At 45.7% G+C, this 13,503-nt stretch overlaps 1 protein-coding gene across 4 annotated transcripts in view; it reads right to left on the minus strand.

The window, feature by feature from the left end:
* LOC140411976 (transcription initiation factor TFIID subunit 12) overlaps positions 1-13,503 on the minus strand; it is a 47,720-nt gene that overhangs the window by 20,468 nt on the left and 13,749 nt on the right. For 3 of the 4 annotated variants that reach the window (XM_072500785.1, XM_072500783.1, XM_072500786.1), the window contains exons 2-3: positions 13,032-13,113; positions 7,268-7,519 (exon numbers count right to left, since the gene is read on the minus strand). In XM_072500785.1, the coding sequence (XP_072356886.1) occupies positions 7,268-7,519; positions 13,032-13,100 (321 nt within the window). In that variant the 5' untranslated portion in view covers positions 13,101-13,113. The remainder of the gene's footprint in view (positions 1-7,267; positions 7,520-13,031; positions 13,114-13,503) is intronic. The other variant, XM_072500784.1, reaches the window with a different exon arrangement.

The following is a 13,503-nucleotide window of genomic DNA, read 5'->3' on the forward strand; positions in this document are numbered from 1 at the left end:
AAGACTTGAGCACCGAGGTGGCCAGGAGGAGGGGAGGCTACAGGCAGGTGAAGGAGATTTTGTATAAGAACAAGGTGAAATTCGGGCTGCTTTTTCCGGCGCGACTGTGGGTTACGTATGAGAGTCAGCACCACTATTTCAAGGAACCAGAGGAGGCGATGGACTTTGTTATGAGGCAAGGGCTGGCCCTGAGCTGAGGACTCTTGGACTCATGGTAGAACTTTTAAGTCTATTTTGTTTCTCTCTCGCTGTGGGAGATGCCTGCATGCTTGGGTCCATTCTTTTCGTTTTTTCGATTTTTTAGATGGATGTATTTTGGTTGCGATGTGTTTTCATGTTCTTTTTTGTGGTTTCCTTGAATGTTTCCTTTTTGGGTTACTCGTTTGGTTGGAGTTTTGGTAGGGGGAAAATATAAAAAAGAAAATATTTAATAAGGTGCGGTTATGATGGGGGTTTCGGGGGAATCTTTTGCAATCTTTTTCTGTGTTTGGAGGGGAAGGACTGAGAGTGCCTGGTGGTACTTATCTCTATTTGTTTGATTTAAATTGCACTATCGTTGGGGATGTTTCTGACGGGGGAGGGGAGCCAGGGAACAATGGGTGAGAGACATGCTGGCGCCGAAGCTGGGAGCCACCAGGCTAGCTGGGTGGGCTAGTCAACAGAAGCCAGGTGGGGGGTGCTCATACAGTTAGATTAGAGCAGGGGTTAGGTGGTAGACGGTGTTGCGGGGGGGGGGTTGAACTGCTGACGAGGATGGAAATTGGACATGGCAACAGTGGGGGGCGTCATGGGTGGAGCCAGTCAGGAGGCGGGCCGGAGGATACACGACACATGGCTGGGGGGCTGGCCAAGGAAAGGGGATGGCTGATCGGCAAAGGGGTGGGGGGGGGGGGGTGGGGAGAAAGAGTGGCCCGCAACCAGGCTGATCACCTGGAATGTTAGAGGGATAAACGGGCCAGTGAACAGGGCGTGCGTGTTCGCGCATTTGCGGGTTCTGAAGGCGGACGTAGTCATGCTGCAGGAGGCGCACCTGAAAGTGGCAGACCAGGTTAGGTTAAGGAAGGGCTGGGTTAGTCAGGTCTTTCATTCGGGGCTCGACACTAAAACTAGGGGGGTTGCGATCCTAAAGGGTTCAATTTGAGGTGGAGGGTACAGTTCAGGATGGGGGCGGCAGATTTGTTATAGTTAGGGGTAAGCTTGAAGGGGTGAGAGTAGTCGTGGTTAGTGTGTATGCCCCTAATTGGAACAATGTGGATTTTATCAGGAGGTTGCTAGGGAAGATCCCCGACTTGAACTCGCGCAAACTGAGTCATGGGTGGAGACTTTAACACAGTCCTGGACCCGAGCCTGGATCGGTCGTGTTCAAAAACGGGCAGGTTGCCAGCGATGGCAAAGGAACTGAGAGGGTTCATGGAGCAAATGGGGGGAGCTGTTCCATGGAGATTTAGCCGTCGGCGAGGGAGTTTTCGTACTACTCCCACGTACACAAGGTGTATTCCCGAATTGATTTATTTGTCAGGAGTAGGGACTTGCTGGCCAGGACGGTGGGGGCAGAATATTCAGCAATTGCCATATCGGACCATGCTCCGCACTGGGTATATCTATAAATTTTTAAGGCTAGCTTTCAGGGCCCACATTAGAGGCTGGAAGTTGGATTGCTAGCGGACGAGGCAGTGTATGAGAGACTCAGGAGATGCATGCAGAATGACCTGCAGGTAAATAATACCGGAGAAGTCTCAGCGGCGGTGCTCTGGGAGGCGCTGAAGGCAGTGGTGAGAGGGGAGCTGATCTCAATCCGGGCTCATAGGGACAGGACAGATAGGGCAGAAACGGACCGACTGGTTAAGGAAATTTTACGGACGGACAGGAGCTACGCGGGGTCCCGAGGCCAAAGTTACTCAGGAAACTAAAGAGGCTGCAGGCCGAGTTCGGGGTGCTGACTACAAACAGGGCCGTATAGCAGCTTAGAAAGGCAAAAGGCGCGATATATGAGCATGGAGAGGCCAGCAGAATGCTTGCGCAACAACTAAGGAAGAGAGAAGTGGCGAGGGAGATAGAAAGGATAGCGGATGGGGAGGGAAATCTGGTGAGGGACCCGGCAGGGCTGAACAAGGTGTTTAGGGACTTTTATAGTAAGCTGTACACTTCGGAACTCCCCAGGTGACCGGAGGGGATGAGGCGATTCCTGGACGGACTGACCTTCCCAAGAATGGGTAGGGGGGTGGTAGATGGACTGGGGGCCTTGGTCAGGATCGAAGAGGTATTGGGGGACCTGAAGGTCATGCAGTCGGGTAAAGCCCCGGGGCCGGATGGGTATCCGGTGGAGTTTTATAAAGAGTTTGCCGAGATAGTGGGGCCGGTTCTGGTCAGGGTTTTTAACAAGGCAAGAGACAGAGAGGTTCTACCCCCGATGATGTCGCAGGCCACTATTTCACTTATTCTGAAACGGGATAAAGACCCGGAGGCTTGTAGGTCTTACAGGCCGATCTCTTTGATCAACATAGACGCTAAATTACTGGCCAAGATCTTGGCGACTAGAATTGAGGACTGTGTACCGGATATCATTGCAGGAGGACCAAACCGGGTTCGTAAAGGGTAGGCAACTGGTGGCCAATCTAAGAAGGCTGCTTAATGTGATTATGATGCCCCCGGAGAGCAGGGAGGCAGAGATAGTGGTAGCTATGGATGCCGGAAAAGGCTTTAGACTGAGTCGAGTGGGACTATCTGTGGGAGGGGCTGGGGCGGTTTGGGTTCGGGGAGGGTTTCATTGACTGGGTTAGGCAGTTATATCAGGCCCCAGGGGCTAGTGTAAGGACGAACAGGACGACATCAGATTATTTCAGACTGCACTGCGGGACAAGACAGGGTTGCCCTCTCTCCCCACTGCTGTTCGCGCTGGCCATAGAGAACATAAGAACTAGGAGCAGGAGTAGGCCATCTGGCCCCTCGAGCCTGCTCCACCATTCAATGAGATCATGGCTGTTCATTTGTGCCCCTGGCAATTGCTCTGAGAGCTTCAAGGGACTGGAAAGGGCTGTTCCGGGGGGGGGGGGGGGGGGGGGAAGAAGAGAGAGAGAGAGAGAGAGAGAGAGAGAGAGAGAGAAGAGAGAGAGACGTTATATGCGGATGACCTGCTGTTATACGTATTGGACCCAATATTGGATCGTATCATGGAAACCCTGAGGGAATTTGGCCGGTTTTCAGGATATAAACTGAACTTGGCTAAGAGCGAGTTGTTCGTAATTCAGGCGAGGGGCAGGAGAGTAGGCTGAAGGGGTTGCCGTTCAGGCTGGTAGGAGAAAGCTTCAGATACTTGGGGATACAGGAGGCACGGGACTGGGGCAAGTTGCATCAGCTCAACCTGTCCCGACTGGTGGAACGAGTGAGGGAGGAGGTTCAGAGTTGGGATGTGCTCCCGCTGTCACTAGCGGGGAGGGTGCAGACTGTTAAGATGACGATTCTCCTGAGATTCTTGTTCATATTTCAGTGGCTCCCCGTTTTCATCCCGAGGTCCTTCTTTAAGAGGCAGAATAAAATTATCCTGGGATTTGTCTGGGCGGGGAAGTCCCCGCGGGCAAGGAAGGTGATGCTCGAAAGGAACAGAGGGGAAGGGGGGCTGGCGTTGCCGAACATCAGCAACTACTACTGGGCGGCCAACATAGCCATAAGGAAATGGATGGTGGGTACGGGGTCGGTTTGGGAGTGGATGGAGGCTGCTTTGTGCAGGGGCACCAGTTTGGCAGCCCTGGTTACTGCCGCTCCTGCTGGTGCGGTACTCCACCAGCCCTATAGTGATAGCGGCTCTTCGGATCTGGGGCCAGTGGAGGGGAAGTGAGAGCATCGGGGTGGACCCCAATCTGCGCCGGGGAACATGGACGGTGGGTATCGACTGTGGCGGAGGGCGGGGATTGCGAGGGTGGGTGATCTGTTCTTGGAAGGGAGCTTCCCGAGCATGAGGGCGTTGGAGGAGAAGTTTGGGCTGGCAGGAGGGAATGACTTTAGATACTTGCAGGTGCGGGATTTCATGCGCAGGCTGGTGCAGTCCTTCCCATACCTCCCGCCAAAGGGGAGGCAGGACAGGGTAGTATCGAGGGGAGAGGTAGATGAGGGTAGAGTCTCAGATATTTACAAAGAACTAATGGGAGCAGAGGATACACAGACTGAGGACCTGAAGCTTAAGTGGGAAGAGGGCTCGGTGGGGTGGGGTTGGGGTGGGGGTGGGGGTCGAATGGAGAAGCTCTGAGCAGAGTAAACACGATTGCAACATGCGCCAGGCTCAGTCTGATCCAGTTTAAGGTTGTGCACCAGGCCCACATGACGGTGGCCCGGATAAGTAAATTCTTCGGGCTGGAGGACAAGTGTGCCAGATGGTGGGCCGGCTAATCATGTGCACATGTTCTGGTCGTGCCCTAAACTCAGGGGGTACTGGCAGGGATTCGCAGACATCATGTCCCGGGTTTTGAAAACTGGGGTGGTAATGAGCCCTGAGGTGGCAATCTTTGGGGTGTCGGAGGACCCGGGAGTCCAGGAGGAGAAGGAGGCCGACGTCTTTGCCTTTGCTTCCCTGGTAGCCCGGCGATGAATACTGTTGGCATGGAGGGACTAGAGGCCCCCGAAGACTGAAGTATGGCTATCGGACATGGCGAGCTTTCTCGATCTAGAGGAAGTTAAGTTCGCCTTGAGAGGTTCACTATCGGGGTTCGCCCGGAGGTGGCAGCCATTCATTGACTTCTTTGCCGAGAATTAACCGTCAGCAGGGGGGGGCCCTAGGGTAGAGTAGAGGGTGGGTTAGGCAGGTCCTTGTGAGAATGGAGTTGTGGTTTGTACTATGTGTTATTTGCTTTTCTTTCTGTACAGTACTATACAATGTCATTGTTTTATATGCCAAAAATACCTCAATAAAATTGTTTATTAAAAAAAATGTGATGTGTACATTTCACAACACAAATGGTTTTTCAAATTTACTTGCATTTTTGGTCATAAACTTTTTACACCATTTTTGCTATTAAAGTACCATGTTTAATCTTGGACATTTCGGTTCAAAAGCTGGTCACGAAACAACGAAAATGAGTTCCAAGTTAGAGCTTAAGATTGAAATGCTTTGTTTTTGCCCGACTGTTAAGTTCCAACACAGTTGTTGAGATGAAAAACCCTTTGCCCACTTTAGCATGTTTCTGTCTGAGCTACAAGTTAAGGAGAGTTAAAGCACTGCATCCAAAAATGCGACTTTTCATTTTAGTCATCCATGCTATGTAAGAGTTGCTGGCTCGGCCAACATTTATTGCCCATCCCGAATTGCCTCGAGAAGGTGGTGGCGAGTTGCCTTTTGCAACCGATGCAATCCATCTGGTGTAGGTACATTCAGTGTTGTTAGAGAGGGAGTTCCAGGATTTTGCCCCAGCAGCAGTGAAAGAACGATGAGATAGTTCCAAGTCAGGATGGTGGCTATTTTGTCCTAGATGGTGTTGAGCTTGATTGTTCTTGGAGCTGTCCTTATTCAGGCAAGTGGAGAGTATTCTATCACACTCCTGACTTGAGTCTCGTAGATGGTGGGGAGGCTTTTGGGAGACACAAAGCGAATTACTCAACAGAATTCTCAGTCTCTGACCTGCGCTTGTAGTCACAATATTTATATAGCTAGTCCAGTTAAGTTTCTGGTCAATAGCAACCGTGAGGATTAGGTGGAAGGTTCAGCAATATTAATGCCATTGAATGTCAAGCGGAGATGGTTGAATTTTCTTTTATTGGAAACTGGCCATTGCCTGACACTTGCGTGTTGTGAATATTTGCAATTCTTCAGCCCAGAATGGTGCCCAGGTCTTGCTGCATGCAGACACAAACCTTTTCAGTATCTCAGGAGTCACGAATTGCGAACATTCTGACCTATGATAGGCAGGCAGTCATTGATGAAGCAGCTGAAGATGGTTGGGCTGAGGACCTGACCCTGAGGAACACCTGTAGCAACTTTCTGGGGATAAGAAAACTAGCCTCCAATAATCACCAGCATCTTTCTTTGTGCTAGGCATGACACAAGGCAGTGGAGAGCTTTCACCACATTCCTGTTGACTTCAATTTGTCAGAGTTCTTTGATGCAACATTTGCTACCTTGATGTCAAAGGATGTCTTTCTCACCTCACCTCCAGAATTCAACTCTTTCGTCCATGCTTAGACCAAAGCTGTCCTGAAGTCACTAAGTGGCCCAGGCAACACTCAAATTGAGCATTGTTGAGCAGATTAGTCCTCCTTGGTAAGACTGTTGATGAGGCAGTAACTGGCCCGATTTGATGGATTCTGGTTTTTGTGGACAGGGCAAACCTGGACAATTTTCCATATTGGCGAGTCGATGCCAGTCTTGCGGCTGTACTGGAACAGCTTGGCTAGGGGTGCAGCATAGGTCTTCAGTACTGTTGCTGGACAATTGTCAGGGCCCTTGGCCATTGCAGTATCCAGTGCTTTCAGCTGTTGCTTTCTGTGAGGTGGAGTGAATCAAATTAGCTGAAGAATGGTATCTGTGATGGGAGGGACCTCCAAAGGGGGCTTAGACTGATCATCAACGATTCTGGCTGAAGATGGTTGCAAAAGCTTCAACCTTATCTTTTGCATGGATATGCTGGGCTCTCCCATCATTGAGGACATGGCTGTTCTTGGGAGCCTGCTCCTCTGGTTAATCCTTTTTAATTCCACCACCACACTGGTTTAGCACAGGGCTAAAGAGCTGGCTTTTAAAGCAGACCAAGGCAGGCCAGCAGCACGGTTCAATTCACGTACCAGCCTCCCTGAACAGGTGCCGGTATTTGGCGACTAGGGGCTTTTCACAGTAACTTCATTTGAAGCTTGTGACAATAAGCGATTTTCATTTCATTTCATTCATAACAGAACGCGGTAGGGCTGTAGAGATTTGATCTAACCGGTTAGTTGTGGATTGCTGAGCTCTGTCTATAGCATACTTCTGTTCTTTAGCCCGTAGTCCTGTGTTGTAGATTCACGAGGTGAGCATCTCAGAGCTGCTAGTTACTCAAGCCTGTTTGCAGCAGTGGATTAAGTTTCCCAAGTTATTTGCCAAACAGGAGAGTTGAAAACGTCAGACTCTCTCTCACCCATAAAAACACAGCCCATCAGCCATAGTGAAAATGGCAGCAGTCATTAGGATAGCTGTACCCACTATCCTTTCATCCCTGTATCTAAAGGCGGAGGTAAAATTCTACAAAGGATCAAAATAAGATGGGACAGAAAAAGTAAAACATTTAAATCTTTAAAACTTGAATACCTGATTTCCTTCTGGACTCAGGCGTCCCCCTGAGCCTGGTGTTCCAGGTATCTTTACCACAGCAGTGCTATTAGCCATTGTATTTGGAGGTGGTGTGCTGGATGGGTCAGGTTTAATTGAGGGAAAATTTGTCAAATTTATTAGAGCTGCAGGTCCAAACTGGTTCATAATCTGTTGGGCTTTGGTCTTTAAATCATTAAGTTTCTCCAAATCCTGTTTCTGTTTGGGATTGTGGGGGCCGGGACCAATCAGCTGTTCAAAACATAAAAGAAAAACATAATTTTTGAAATGCAGTCTTTTGCAAACATTTAAATGTAGCAAGTTTCTGAGCTATGCTTTCATTGGTAAGCATGTTCAGATTGTGAAAAAATTGAAATGCATTAAACTATTTTGGCAGTACCCTTCTCAAAACCATGGGGTTGTAAATATAAACTAACATTAATACACCTGCATAACATTCAGAGGCTTTGCTCTCTAATAAAGTTGTTTTGAGAGTAAATTTTACAGCAATCCTAAACCCTATAAAAGTCATTCACTGTATTACAGTCATTTCAGTTAAGGTATATAAGCCACTGCCCTAAAAACAAAGCATGCAAAAATAAGTTATTATACCTTCAGTTAAGAGCAAGCACAAAGCAACATTGTAAGAAGTTGACAAAAAGGTTGGGAAGGAATGGCAGAGGCATTTTTGGGGTTAAATTATAGCATATTTCTTCAGACAAACATTCATTAAGATCAGAAATGTGCTCCACTGCCAAGATCTCTCTCTGTAATTTGGAAAAGTCAAGAAAACCACCCTTGCATAGATTTTCTCCCTCAGCATCCAACCTCAATTCTAGCCAAAACAAAAGTAAAAGCAGTGCATCTGTGCAATCAGTAGGGAGACCGATGGAATTGCCTGGAGACTGACTTAATTGTTATAATGCGATTAAAGATAATAAAATACCAAAATATTGCTTCAACAGGAAACGTGCTGTAAACTATATCCACTTTAGAAGATGTATTGATGAGCGAGGATCCCAAGACTGACATAAACACAATATTACATTTGAGAAATCCAATATTACATTTGAGAAATCCAGCAGTTTTTGATCACATTTTACATTTCAACATTAAAATTTCATGAGATCCTTATCGGAATTGCTAAACTATTTGGCATTGTAAGGGATGACATTTCACGTGAAAATGTATGACAAAGACAACATTTCTAATTAAAATACTATCGAAATAATCTGAAATCCAAGCATTGACAGTGTATGAAAGGATGTTTTCCAACATTAATTTCAAATGTTACCCATGGTAACAGGGTGCACCATTTTTATTTTACACTTAGCCCAGGATACATTTGAAACAGTAACTTCCCAACCCCCTTTAAACAAACTTATCAGCCCTAGTCATTGGAAAGCAATCAAGTCAGAGGGAAAAATTTAAGTTTAAAGGGAGTAAGGCCGACTGGGTGTCCTCCACTTCAATGCCAGAGTGCTACAGGTAAAATGGATGAGTTAAGGGCGAGGATTTACACATGGAATTGTGATATAGTAGCCATCACAGAAATCTGGCTGAGGGTGGGGCAGGATTGGCAGCTCAACATCCCGGGATATAGCATCTTCAGGCGAGACACAGGAGGGGGTAAAAGAGGAGGAGGCATTGCATTATTCGTTAACGATTAAAATATATCTTGGGAGGGAGCATCAAATGAAGCTTTCTGGGGAGCTTTGGAATAAAAAAGGGACAGTCACATGCTAGGTAACTATAGGCCCCAGTTAGTAGGTGGTAAATTGAGGACCAAATATGTGCGCAATTCGCAGGTGTGTATAAATAACAACAATGGGGTAATTATATTAGTCGATTTCAACTTTCCCAACATTAATTGGGATAGTCATCGAGTTAAGGGCTTAGATGGAATGGAGTTCTTAAAATGTATGCTGGAGAACTTTTTAGGTCAACATGTAATGGGTCCAACAAGGGACAGCGCAGTACTGGACCTAATTCTGGGGAATGAAGCCGGACAAGTAGTTGAGGTGTTGTTGGGGGAGCATTGTAGTGATAGCGACCACAACATGGTACAAGTAAGCTTGTTATGGACAAAGAAATAGACAAGTTACAAAAAAAAGGTTTTGGATTGGGGCTGGCGCAGACTCAATGGGCCGAATGGCCTTCTTCTGCACTGTAGATTCTATGATTCTCCCTGAGTTGCATACCTATCCTCATTCTCATGGGTGAAGACAGTTGTAAAGTATTTGTTCAACACCCTACCAATGTCCTCTGGCTCCACCCACAGATCGCCCCCTTAGTCCCGAATGGGCCCCACTCTTTCATAAGATATAAGAGCAGAATTAGTTCCTTTAGATCATCCTGCTCTGTACCTCAGACTCCAGCTCAGGAATTTGATAACTGGCATCATGCAGCAGGCATGGGCTTAACAGTGACATTATACTAATGGTAAAATAATTTCATTACAAATATTATATTGCGAATCGTCAAAATACTGGTAGTCAGGGCAGCACAGTGACGCAGTGGGTTAGCCCTGCTGCCTCACGGCGCTGAGGTCCCAGGTTCGTTCCCGGCTCTGGGTCACTGTACGTGTGGAGTTTGCACATTCTCCCTGTGTTTGCGTGGGGTTCGCCCCCACAACCCAAACATGTGCAGGCTACGTGGATTGGCCACTCTAAATTGCCCCTTAATTGGAAAAAACGAATTGGGTACTCTAAATTTAAAAAAAAATACTGGTAGTCTTTTCACTCTCTGGATAAATAAACGTACTTCGCCCACCTAAAGCGATTCAACATTTATCCCAACTTTTTCATATATCATTTGTGTGTATTCCAGCTTTTATTTCTTGGCCAGAAATTTTTTTCACTCGGTCCCCAAATAGTTTGGTGAGTTTCTTCAGTGTAGCCCGAAGCTATCTAGTTTCAGCTCAAGTGGAATCAAAAGCATAACAATTAACCTCAGCACCCCTGGGCTCAGGATGAGGCGAGGGGGAAAAGCAAAAAAATCAACCAAGGCTCTTGCTTGGTATCTTGGAAGTATGCGGAGTATGAATGTGTAATAATAATATTTATCAGTGTCACAAGTATGCTTACATTAACACTGCAATGAAGTTACTGTGAAAATCCCCTAGTCGCCACACTCCGGCACCTGTTCGGGTACACAGAGGGAGAATGTCGAATTCACCGAACAAGCATGACTTTCGGGATTTGTGGGAGGAAATTGTAGTGCCCGATGGAAATCCATGCAGACACGGGGAGAACGTGCAGAGTCCACACAGACAGTGACCCAGGAATCGAAGTCGGGACCCTGGTGCTGTGAAGCAACAGTGTTAACCACTGTGCTCCCGTGTCGCCCATAGTGAGGTAAGGACAGAGCTGGGTTGATAGGATAGCACCAAAAGGACTGCCAGCATTCTTCAGCAAAACTCACACAGGGGTAATGTCTACCTGCGTATGGAATGCACGGGTATACACTGATCTGCACTCATAACGAGTTGATACCTGTCGGTGAGGAAAGTAATTGACAAGAAAATCAGAATGTGTTTTTGTGATCACTGCCTGGTGCGCAATACAAGGCAGTTTAAAGAGATGTTCTAAGCATTCTAGTCAGTACCCAAAATGCCAATGGAAATACTACTGCAAAAAAATTAGTTCAGCAAAGGTTTGTTTAGTTTTCACACGCAGGAGCAGATTAAAAACATAATTAAGGGGTTGCACTAGTAAACTGCTGACACCATCAATTTTCTAGAAAATCAGTATTTATGCCCCAGTTGTGCAACCTGGAAGGTACTTACACACAATGATCAAATTAGTATGGTTTACAATACTGAAGTCACAACGTCTCATGTTAAACTTGTGAGTTTGGCACCTTGTAGTATCGGGCAATAAGCTCCAGCATATTTCATCTGCTTTATCCTGTAGACGGATCCCTCAAGTTGAACATAAACGCATTTAATAGAACACCCCAAACATTCAGTGTCTAAATCACGTATTGTGTGAAATACCGAATCATTGTTTCCATGTCCGTGATTAGAGTGCTTTCTAATTTCCACTCGCCCCCCCCACCCCCGTGCATGCAGCTGGTTAATCATATTGCTACTTCATAGGATGAGCAACCCCCAAACCAGAATTGATACGAAGTAGCCTTCCATATGCGAGTTACTGACAATTTATAGATACATTCAAGCTGTTATTTCTATATCAGGACTTTAGAGCAGATCAAATCAATTCCCCATTTAGGTTCAGAATGAGAAAGTTATTATACGGAACTGTGCCATTTATTGGCATGTCCTAAAGTCAGACATTGTTGCACTTAAATCTTTTAAATCATTCTTTTATAACTGCTTTTGTCTTTTAAAGCTTTGTTGGACATTCCTATGTGCAAAGAACTGATCGAGGTGACATCAGATAAAGGTATATGACCAATGATGCATGAAAATGCAGAATTAATCCAAGAAGGAGTTCTACAATACTGACTTACAGATTGCAGAGTGGAAAATCTGCTATATATGCAGTTATTTTTAAAGGAATGGTTTACAAGTGTTCCTAGCTGTCGTGCTTTCAAAACAATAAATTTAGACAACCCAATTATTTTTTTTCCATTTATGGGGCAATTTAGCGTGGCCAATCCACCTAACTTTACATCTTTGGGTTGTGGGGGCTGAGACCCACGCAGACACAGGGAGAATGTACAAACTCCACATGGACAGTGACCAGGGGCCGGGATCGAACCTGGGTCCTCAGCCCCTTTGGCAGCAGTGATAACTACTGCACCACCGTGCCGTCCTCTGCTTTTTGATTAATGGAAGCTGTGTTAGGTACACAACAGTAAATGATGAGCACGCTAATGCATGGCTGGGTTGCTGGCAGAGGTTTCTGGCATATTAATTTTTGAATGCACCTTTGCTTTGAAACATCAGTTAAAAAAAACTTCCTCTAATTGGGTTCTAGATCCTGAAAGTCAGAAGTAGAACCTTGAACAATATTGGCAAAGTCAAGCCGTTGTCAGCAGCAGGGAGCTTTAAGGTAAATGTAGTTTTGCACAGACTAAGTTTAGGAATACTTTTATTGAATTTAGACTGATAGGGCTATTGAACATATCTCCCCATTGGGGGTGCACCATACATTTTGAAATTCAGAATCTTCAAGTTTGAACAAGGGTTTCCCCCTCGCCCAAGCATTTTACACTATCTATATACTTTTATAAAGCAATGGCATGTATTTTAATGATTAATTTGCATTATATCTAATTTTCTTATTGCTTGGAGTTGAAGAGCACCAGTCAGTTATTTAAGGCAGTGAGTAGCCGATTACACAGACAAAGAATCCTGAGTTTGATTATGTGACACTGTTGAGGTTGGAAAATTCAATCTGGGTGGTTTAGGGAGGGATAATTTAGTCAGACTCTAACCACGAAGCATCAATCTGCACTGGAAAAGTATGCATGGGATCTTCAGGAGTACAGGGCCTGCTGACATTCAGTCTAGCCTCTGGTGAATGACTGCTAACATTGTGGAAAATTACCTTCAGAAGGGGAGGAGAATTAGCAAAAATATACACAAAACGTTTTTAATAAGACGATTATTTTATAGCTAAACGAGCTGCAGCCTCAGAAATTGTGACTTTCTACTCTATTCACATCAAACATTTGCACGAAAGCTATTTAAATTCCATTGTCTACACCAGAAAGCAAAATCTAATGCAAAACCCCTGTCCATATTCTGCTGCTGCATTCTCTCATGCCAGTCAAGACCAACTCAGGCACTACTTACTGCTATCTGAGAGTCTAGATCTTTAATCACATCAGCTACTGCTGTAGGCCCAGATAATGAAGAGTTCATTGTGACATGCTGCCTGAAAACAAACAGCAAGGATTAGGCCACATTCGGATTAACTAAACTTCTGCACCGTGAACGCTTTTTAAAAGTGCCTTAATGCAATATATTAAACATGCTAAAAATTACTGCCAGAGTAACACTAGATGTAGGGTTAGTTCATCAAAGAATAAGCTTGATGACAATTCCTGGACGATAAACTACCGGTTGAGAATAATTCTACGATGAAGATGGAATCAAAATTTTTTTTAAAGATTTAAAATATCCTTGGAGGTGTGTGACTTGCCCAGCCAAGCGCTATTTCTAGGATTCTTATTCCTCTCCCACTTTGTTGTAAAGAGGCTAAACATGTGTTTGGCCACAATAAAAACATTTTTCAAATGGAAAACTGCAGCAGGTGTTGAAATTA

The sequence above is a fragment of the Scyliorhinus torazame genome, chromosome 1 (genome assembly GCF_047496885.1).
Source record: "Scyliorhinus torazame isolate Kashiwa2021f chromosome 1, sScyTor2.1, whole genome shotgun sequence".
In the NCBI taxonomy this organism is placed as follows: domain Eukaryota; kingdom Metazoa; phylum Chordata; class Chondrichthyes; order Carcharhiniformes; family Scyliorhinidae; genus Scyliorhinus; species Scyliorhinus torazame.